The following is a 10,467-nucleotide window of genomic DNA, read 5'->3' on the forward strand; positions in this document are numbered from 1 at the left end:
TATTTACTTAGATCAATTTTTGATTTTTATAAATATATACACTGACAAAAAAATTTATTAAATCTTAATACATATTTCTTTGAATATTATTAGATAAATTGAATATTATTAGATAAATTATTAGATAAATATTTACGTACAGTACATATTTATTTATATACAGTAAATATTTATTTCTTAAAAAAAACGATAGCTGAAGGTTTTTCTATTAAATAAATATACATATATTTATACATTCAACAAATATTTACTTGGAACTATTCGAATAAATATTTATTAATATTTATTAATATTTATTAATATTTTTTTCCGTGTATATACAGAGGAAGATGAGAAGAACAATTTTACTGGAATATCTAAACACTTAATTGGATAAAATCGGCAAACAATTTGTTGTCATTAATAGAAATAATAATATTAATAGTAATAGTCTTAAACATGATGAGCAATGTTGACATTCTAATTTGAGCGTCTTATATAATTATTTGGTTCAACGAAATTATTTTCAGATCTGTATCTAGCTAAATTTTTAAATGCTTCAGCAAAATCTTCTTTTCCATATACATTTAGATTCAGTGAGGAAAGACAAGAGACCAGTAGTATTAAAGAATTTAAAAACTGCAAAGCTGCTTTTTTTGCTGAACGCAACCATTGATAACACGAATGAAAAGAGTATCTCATTTATTTTTCATTAGTAACTCTTTATATTTCGTTTCCAGATACACGATATAACGAGAACATATTTTGTTTATATTGTATTCACGTTGCGTTTTTCAATAACGTTGCGTTTCGAATATCATATTTTTTTAATCACAATATCGACTAGCTGAACTTCGTTAGCCATAGCTTTGTTTACAGCCGGGTTGCCGAATGGTTCGTCACGAGCGTTGTGTCAAACGTCGAACAAGCGATAATTCGTAAATAAACAAATGCAAAAGAGTCTCTCCAAGTGCACGGCGTTGCATAAAACGAGATTTTCGAGACAAATTCGTCGGGATGGGAGAGGGCTGAGGGAAAGGAGGAAGGAAGGTAAAGGTAGAGAGAGTAACGGAGGAAAACACACCCGAAGATAAACGTAGAAAGGAATCGCGAGATGACGGGGCGCGGCGAAGCGGGGGATGGTGAGAGGGGGTTGGTTTGTGACGGTCGACGGTAATGCGCACGTGGAGAGGTACGTAAGGAGAAGGAGACGCGGAGGAAGGGTTCGGGGCGAGTACAGAGGGGGTGCGGCGTGGGACGCGACGAGCGGCGGGGACGGCGGGGGAGGGGTTGCGTTTGGTCCGGGAGCTCACCGGGGGATGCTGTATTGATCGCGAGAGCGAGCGGGCTAAAGTAAGCCGAGGCTGGCTGGCACGGAGGGTTGCCTTGGCAACCCTCGTCGTCCCTCATCCCTCAGGAGTCCGGCCGCACGTCGGCCCGAAAACCACCCCCGAACGCCAACCACCACTCCCCGTCCCTCTCCCTCCCTCTGTCTCTCTCTTTCTCTCTCCCTATCATCTATTTATCTATCCATCTATTTATCTGTCTATCTTTCCTTGTCTATCATCAGTCTCGCGATCTATACATCGTACCGAGCGGTGTTATACGCTTGATAGATATGTCTGATAAATGCTTATGTGCGATCCTTTTTCTTCCCTTTCTACCTTCTTCGATATTCCTTCCGGCCGCTCTTTCTCTCATCGATGCGTTCCTTTCCTTTCGGAAATAATTGGGACAGAACCTGCTTCCTGATAACGTTTTGATGAGATGACGACGGTCGTGTTTAATTCCTTTAGAGCAAGTCTTTCCGACCTGCTTGAGATTTATGGGACGAATGTACAAACAGTACGAGGCGATATAATATTAATAAGAAGATAACTAGGACAGATCCTGCTTTCTGATATAAATATTATTAAAAATGACAATGATCACGTTTAAATGTATCAAATTAGATTTTTGAGGCTACTTCGAATTTACGTAGAGGAAATATAAAGTTGATAAATAAATAATGTTAATAAATTCTGCTTCTTGACAGAATTTTGAGAAATGATAATAACAGCATATAATAATTTTATTGAGGTTTGCTTGAAAAATTTATACAGAGAAGAGGATCTACAACTCTAATGTATTAATAAAGTGAGATAATTTTTTATTTTATTTCGGAATAATATGTAGTTAAATATAATAAAATAGAGTTTATACAATTTTTGAGATTTCCATGATTCGAATGGTATTTCTGAGTTGTTTAAGAATCACGAGGGTGTGTAAAATAAAATTGTATGTAATACATTATGAGAGAAATATTATTATAGAAAAAGTTACAGATCTGCAATTCAATTCGTTGGATTTAAAATGCAATTTAATAAATTGAAGGAAATAATATCGCGACGTAACATGGATTGTCAATTTAAAAAAATGGTGTAAATAAATATCTTAAAATACTGCAAAGAATTTATTATGAAAATAAATAAGAATACGTTTGTTGAATTAATTGCCGCAGTTACTTTATGCTTCCCTAATGGATCTGAATGTGCAGGCATGATTAATTCTGCGCAGTACAGCAAAGCAGACACGCTCGTAATTATTTTCGAGATCTCGGGATATTTCTCAGTGCGAGGGAAACGATAAATCTTCAGGCGCTATGGTTGCTGCCCGACCTAGAAAGATTTTGCGCGTATCTCGCGAACGAAACACATCGATGTATTCTCAATAATTCAGCTCTTTCAGCCGTAAATCTTTTACGAAAGAATGGAAATCTAAATATTATAAAGATATTTCAGTATTTTTAAATTCTTATTAAATCAATTATGTTTCTTTGAGTATGTGCTTTTTCGATATTTTTCATTATTCTATTTATTCCTGCAAAGAAGTCCATTTTAATTTATAACGTTTATTAAATTTATTCAAGTCGAAAATGTAAGAGAAAGACTCAATTATCGAGTTACTTTTAAATTTATTTCGTTTAGAATAACAGACATTCATAGATAATTTCTTCGAGAAGTAATAACCACGAGAGAATTTATTTAGTAATTCAAATATGTTTCTGAAATATCAAATTTTATCAAAGATTTAGATTATTACACTGGTATTTACCTATTCCAAATTTAAAATATAAAATATTCTTAATAATATATTTTAATAAAGTGTAAAAAGAATTTAACCAGGAGAGATTTCCTTTAGAAAAATCTTATTTTTAGAAAGTAAACATTTTAGTAATTTAACAAAGAATAAAATAGATTGTAGACTTCTTAAAATTATTTTATCTAAAAAGATGTGTAATAATTAAGCTGTGTTATCTTTATAATAACAAAAATGAAAAATTGTATTATTTGGATAAAAATTAAATAAAGTATTCATAATCGAGAAACGTAGCTTTTAAGATCATGAACTCTGTTATTTTCCTGAAGTTCTTTTATATATACTAAAAGAGAACCTTATTCATTGTTAATGAATTAACAATTAATGTTCATTTCTCAACACATAATACTTTTTTTTTACAAAAAATCTCCCTTAACATGATTACTTTTCGTATCCATCGTATACACTTCAATACATTTGCATAATTAAGTGTCAAAATATTGGCTAACAATAGAAATAATCTAATTACGATACATCATAACGAAAGAAACGCCTTTGGTTTAGCTTAAATGCACGTGGGAATTTATTCCGGACGCATTTCCGGAAATTTATAATATTTCACCCATAAAACATCCGCTAGTCACCTCCAAATACTCGCGCGCTGGTATTAATTATCCTCTCCAGGTCGCGAAATAAAGTACGCGCGCAAACAACCTCGTTTAACCCCTTCGATTAATTTATGTGATGTCGAAGTTGCGGGCGTCTCAGCGCTGGTCCCGCGCTACGGTTCTCCGACAGTTCGGAATATTATTATGTCGCGTTGTGTTTACGATAAAACGCAAACACACGCATCCGCATGCACGCCACGCACGCAGCCAACACATAAGTAAAACTAACCGGGGTTACCCGGTTCATTCGCGTTCGGACGTTCTTAAGGGGGTAGGAAAGGGGTGATTTACGCACAGAGGGGGCGATGGCTGTCGCCGAATTGTCTCGGCATCCCCGGTGATGCTCGCGGTGTTTTTCTGCGTTCTAACGCGTGTCCGTTAATCGTATTCAACGACGATGTATGTTGGCGAATTGTAAACTCGACACACGATAGATCGGGCAAAGAAATGGGAAAGACGAGGAAGAGAAATTTAGTAAAATCGAGGGAACAACGTGAATTTCTTTGTGATAGTGGAGGGTCTAGAAGAAGGTCTATTGTGTTCATTGTCGCAATAAATATAATAGTAAATATATAAAATTTTTGAAGGAAAGATGAAATACAGTATTATGTTGCAGAATATTGATATATAAAAAGTAACAACAATAAATAGTATAAAGTTCAGTATTTATAATGTAATAAATATTGAAATATTTATTATTGTTATGTAATAAATACTGTTTACCAATTATAACAAATTTTGTAAAATATTGAAAGAAAAGATGAAATAACAGTATGATATGTAATGCTGCAGAAAGTCGATGATAAAATGTAATAATAATAATAAATATTTCAGTATTTATGATGTAATAAATGTAATAATAATAATAAATATTTTATTATAAGATATTCATTTGGTTATTTGCTATTCCGCGAGTAAAAGTGGGTAGACTACCGAAATAATTAATAGAGAATAATAATTAATAGAGAAATGATTTTAGAAGTAACTTCCTTTTGCCAAAAGTTATGGGCCAAGTTTGGAATAAAGTTTTTCCTTTCTTAAAAATTTCATTTGACAATTCATTTTCCATTTTAATTTTCGAACTATCATTCTTCTTAACTTTTTAATTTCTAAACTTTAAATTACTTGCGAAAGAAATTTTTACATTTCTCATAAGTAACTCTTGTTAAAGATTTAAAGAAATGAAAGGCGACCTTACGTGAAATATATTTCTGGCAACTAGCGACTTCTCTTGGACACAATTTCCCTTTTCCGATGGTAACTACATGCTCTCGAGGGATGATCTTTGGTCCTACCCGCCAGAGTACGCCAGTCGATGGTCCAGCGCAACATCCCCCGGTCGTAACGGGCGCACCCTGGCACACAGTCGTCGAATTAATTCGGGGGTTGCTCTTTTCTGCGCAGAATCCACCCAACAACGGGGAGAGACGCGTGCGTGCCCCTGAGGCCTGGGATGTGCCACGTTCGGGGGCGATAATTTCGTCAAGGACGATTTTATCGGAAATCATCGTCGTGAGACAAGAAACTCAAGATTATTTATCAAGCGTCACTTCTGCGAGACAGAACTCCCACAAAAAGAATTTCCCGAAGGTAAATCCGACTCACGGAATTTTTTTCTCATCGACCACCGAGACAACCCCCAGCAAATTAAAATGGCTGTGATTGGCCGAGTTGGGTGATTACAACGGTAGAACAATAGGAGACCACGGTAGTCCGTCCAGGATTGGGATTCGCAAAAGTTTGAGCTGTTCGTTGAGAAAACGCAGAAACGTTCGGACGAAGGGATGATCCGGCGTTACGCGCTGGTGCGCGAGAAACTTTGCTGATTGCCGGATTCTGCACCCCGCGGGGCACGCGCGGGGGGTGGAAAAAGAAAATCGTCGTCGGTAAGTGTTCCGCTTGCTATTGATTGCATTTAGAACGAACGATGACGCCTGCTACCCCTCTATACAAATGGCGGCGGTGCTCGTTAATAGAAAAATGCGGAAATGAAAATAGAGATCTTTCCTGAGGATAGAAAATGAAAAATTCATCGAGAAGTAAAATCAATCTTGGAGCTTTTTTAAAGAAACGAAAAAGTTTGAGAAAGAAATGTAATAATAAAATGAATTTATTATGAAAATGAATTAATTATTAAAAAGATGTGAAATGCTTAAAAGTTAAATAAACTGCGTTAAATAAAATGAGTTTTCAGCGAGATGAAATGAATTATTCGCGAAAAAAGTAGTGCCGAAGTGTTTCAAAATGTGGAATATTAAATAAAAAATATGTTGAAACTTAATTTAATTTTATTTTATTTTACCGAGCACCCATAGAAACTGAGATATACATAAACTGTATTAAAAATCATTTAAAGAAAATGTAAAGAATTTTAAAAATAAATACATATTTATTAAATGAATTGGAACAAGGTCTTTTTATGACAGGGAAACATATAAAATTGAAATTTGCAAATGTAGGGATTGAGGGCGAGAAGAGTGAGGAGGGATTTGCCGAGTAAATCGGGAAAGTGTCCTCGCAAGAGATGAGGTCCTATGATGGCGAGAGTAGCTCGACGGAGGACGACGATCGCAGGGAAGGCCTGCCGGAGCCGCATCTGCAGCAAGGATCCTGGCAACGCACTTCGTCACATCCTACCTGGGCCTGGGAGCATCGCAATGCCGTAAGTAAGGACATGAAGAACATGTCCTTGATTAAACACTTATACCATTGATTACCTTCCATTATTAATCGATTAATAATAGATAATTGCAAAGGATTCAATACTAATTTTATATGGAAATTGAATTCTTGTAAAATGAATTAATTTTCACAAACGATATAGCTGATAAAGTGATGAAAAAGGATATTATAGACAGAAAGTTCAATAATGGATTAGTTTATGATGTATTAAAGATACTCTGTGAAAACAAGTTTTACATTTTTTATACACCATAGCTTGAAAACTCAATTATTGAATCTTGTGTCAATAAATGACATCATTTAGTCATTATATTGTATATTGAAAAAAAAATCTTAATTTCAAAGAAATATCTCTTTGCTCTCGTATTAACAAAAATTATTTCTTCGGATCAATGAAAATTGCTTCGAAAATACAATATCTATTTCTTTAAAAGTAGAATATCTTATTTTCAAAGAAATTTTCATTGATTCAAAGAAATAATTTTTTTATACTACATTATTTTTTTATACTACATTATATGTGAAAACTAACTCATTTCATCAAAATCCACATAATTAGATTGGAGTTCTTTAAAAAAATAGTTAAAAAATAGTTAAAAATGAGCAATTAAAGAAACAGAATTATGATATTTTATCAGCAATAATAAAGTAAGTAAACTACAACAAGGTAAAGTATAGTAGATTAAATTGAAATAAAAAATAAATTTTAGAATAAAATAGAAGACTTTCAGAAAGTTGAAGACAAATATTTGAGTACAAATACTAAATTATTTTTAAAGAAAGATTTTCCTAAAAATGATAAAATTAAATTAATTATTAAACTCTGTTGCTCCTTTAAATACATTAATTAATATTATTATATACATTCTAAAGATATAATAACAAATGTATTATAATGTCATAATTATTAACACATTTCCCATTCAAAATTCTAACGGAAAATTATTGTTTCTAGCATCCATTGCCTCCACAATCCGCGGCAGCTCTCGAGTCCGTGTATTCGACACCAGGAGCTTCGCACCCGGGTGTGTCAGGCCCACCGGCAGCGTATTCATCAGAGCACACTCAAAGTGCACCAGGACGAAGGACTCCGCTGGGTACCGTAGGTCTCGGTGGCTTTTACTTTCAGCAGCAACCGCAACCCCACGCCTCGTCGAGCGCGTTGTCTGATGAAAATCGGCCGGACGAGAGGTATGTTTTCGATCTAAATTACAATTTCAATTTAATCAAGAGTAAACCCACTTGGAAAGTCGCTTTTAAGTAGGCTGGAAAGAAAAGATAATAGAGGGAAATATGAAAGAAGAAAACAGAAGAATTCTTTTCATGTATAAAAGGATATAAATAATAACTAAAGAGAGGATATAAATTCCTTCAGAAAGATATAAATACAGAAAGAACGATTTTTCTAAAGTATCTAAAAATTTAGGTATAGATTCAGATCTGAAAATAATTTTTGGACCATTAAAATAATTATTATATATTATATATAAAATAATTATTATATAAAATAATTATTATACATGAGAAACTCAAGTATGATGGCAATGCTACAAAAGATTTTGACATTCCAACAATCAGCTTGAACATCATGTAACACATAATTATTTGATGATTCAAACAAAATTATATTTAGAAATATCCAAATTCTACATCTAGGAGTATCTGACTTGTTAGATATTTCAGCAAAATCATTTTTTCTGTGGAAATAAGTGTATAATCGATTAATATAACACACATTTGATGAAATATGTTTCTGAAGAACAAAAAATTTTAATTAAATGTAATTAATAATATTCATACATAAGCAGTGCCACGATTCTTTTTAGACCTTCAGCTTCCCGACTGAACTGCCCTCCGAAGTCAAAAACGACTCGTCAGGGGAAGAGCGTGAGGCTGAACATTAACGCGCGAGAGCGCAGGAGAATGCACGACTTGAACGACGCACTGGACGAGCTTCGCTCCGTTATTCCTTATGCTCACAGCCCTTCGGTGAGGAAGCTGTCCAAGATAGCCACCCTGCTGCTGGCGAAAAATTACATTCTTATGCAAGGTAAATAAGTTCCTTTGATGCGAAAACCTTATGTCTTCTTTCGTTGTTGAATTTTGAATTAAATCGAATTTAAATTGATCGGTTAAAGTAAAAAACGTATTGCTCGCCCAGGGAACGCCTTGGAGGAGCTTCGAAGAGTAATCGCCGTCCTGCAATCGCCGCACGCGCACACCACCGCCTTGCCACCCACGCCGGTCTCCTACGACCTTCTGCAGGGATTCCCCGGCAAGTTGTTCCAAGGGGTACAGGAGATGCAGGGACTACCCGCAAACGAACCTCAGATCGTGACTGGCCCTCCGACTGATGGCACGGTCGCCAGCGGAGAATCGAATTAAGGAGTCAATTTTTTTGTCCTTTTTCTTCTGCGGCTCCACTTCTTTTTTATTTTTCCGTAAAATTTTTTCCATGAATCGATCGCACGAGAATTTGAACCAATTGCAATTAAATCGATAAGAACGTCGAATAAATAGCGAGATATACAATTTAAAGTTTATAGAAGCAAAAAAGTGACGATCGGTAATTAATGTAAGATACGATGGACGTGAATTTTTAGAGATGAAAGTAATGGAAATGTGAAGGCATTTTTAAAGATGAGGATAAGAAGTACTTTCAAGAATGGAACCGCCTTTGGATATGAAAGTATTAATTAATAGAATATTACTGAAGTGCTAATTAATTTCTCGAGAGAGAGAGAGAGAGAGAGAGAGAAAAAAGAGAGAATGAGAGAAGAATAGATTAATCTTTTAAATATTAAGTATCATTTATCTACAAAATCAAAACGCGGAAAAACGAATACAGTTTTATCTTTTTCGTGCAAACAAGAGAATTGAAATAAACTGTAGACAAAAGAAATGTCACATTTAAAGAATCAAAAATTAACATTGAGATATTAAAAAGGAAACGCTGAAAGCAAGAATTATATAATATATATATATATATACGGTAGTCTTTAAGTATTATATATTGAAAGATTTTAAAGGGTAATTTCTTACATTAATTTGTGATTTCATATGACTACGTCTAAAAGGCTTATTTTTAAAGATACAGGGTATCTGTGAAAGTTGAAAGGAAAATTTCATTTTTTCCACAAAAATTCGAAAACCATTCGGGTTAATTCAAGAAAATTTTGTACATGTAAAATTTCATCAAAATGATCTGAGTGATTTTTGAAATTTTTTGAAAAAATGAAATTTTCTTTTAACTATGACACCCTGTATCTTTGAAACTAAACTGTTTTGGATATATAAAGTTTCGTTTCAAATTAATGTAAAAGATCATTCTTTAAATCTTTTAGAATACTTAAGGATTACCTTGTATATGCATGTATACAATACATATTACATATATTTAGATTCTAAGAAAACAACTTCTCAGCGAAAAAAAAAAAATAAAATAAAATGTATGGTGTTTTCAAGTAGCACCAATTCCCTCCAGTGGATTAAGTAAGCTCACTTTGAAAAATCCAGATGAAGTCTGGATAAAAGTATTGCGAAAGTACTAGCGATTAAGTGATTAATACTGTCTTACAATCTTACAGTCAATGATGCAGCAATAAGACGATATGGCGCCGTTTTCGTTCATCCGATAGTCGATTCTCGAAGAGACAGTATTCCAATCGATTAATAGTTTCTTTGTACTTCCTTCATGAAAAAGTGTAGATTTTATTTTAAAGAAAAGTTCCCTTTTCTTTAGAATAAGTCTTTTCTTTAGAGTAAAAGTTTAGAATAGAAGTCTATCTGGATTTACAAAGATAAAGGAATCGCGAAGATGAAAAGATTCGAGGAAATTGGAAGGATTTGCGATGTTTAAGAATTTTCGATTTTTCGAATCAAACGGAAGAACGAGAATGTCGCCAAGGCTCGGGACGCGAAGCGCTTCCGAGTCTCGTCCTGAAACACGATAGTCAATATTAGTATGTGATACGTATGTCGAGGAGTTCTAGTCGTATATACAACATAAAGATATTGAATATTCATATACACATATACAGTATATATATATATATATATA

At 33.9% G+C, this 10,467-nt stretch overlaps 1 protein-coding gene across 1 annotated transcript; it reads left to right on the forward strand.

The window, feature by feature from the left end:
* The first annotated feature begins 5,188 nt into the window (after positions 1–5,188).
* Positions 5,189–8,792, forward strand: LOC108691854 (class E basic helix-loop-helix protein 23). Its single transcript, XM_018199785.1, has 5 exons — positions 5,189–5,611; positions 6,185–6,387; positions 7,363–7,598; positions 8,234–8,457; positions 8,569–8,792. Exons 2-5 carry the CDS (start codon positions 6,250–6,252, stop codon positions 8,790–8,792), a joined length of 822 nt encoding a protein of 273 aa, XP_018055274.1. The 5' UTR covers positions 5,189–5,611; positions 6,185–6,249.
* Positions 8,793–10,467: the final 1,675 nt, after the last annotated feature.

The sequence above is a fragment of the Atta colombica genome, unplaced genomic scaffold (genome assembly GCF_001594045.1).
Source record: "Atta colombica isolate Treedump-2 unplaced genomic scaffold, Acol1.0 scaffold53, whole genome shotgun sequence".
In the NCBI taxonomy this organism is placed as follows: Eukaryota; Metazoa; Arthropoda; class Insecta; order Hymenoptera; family Formicidae; genus Atta; species Atta colombica.

Coding starts and splice junctions, on each gene's coding strand:
- LOC108691854 (XM_018199785.1), top strand. CDS start 6,250: ATGAGGTCCTATGATGGCGAGAGTAGCTCGACGGAGGACGACGATCGC. Junction 7,599..8,233: donor GAAAATCGGCCGGACGAGAG/GTATGTTTTCGA, acceptor GATTCTTTTTAG/ACCTTCAGCTTCCCGACTGA. Junction 8,458..8,568: donor AAATTACATTCTTATGCAAG/GTAAATAAGTTC, acceptor TTGCTCGCCCAG/GGAACGCCTTGGAGGAGCTT.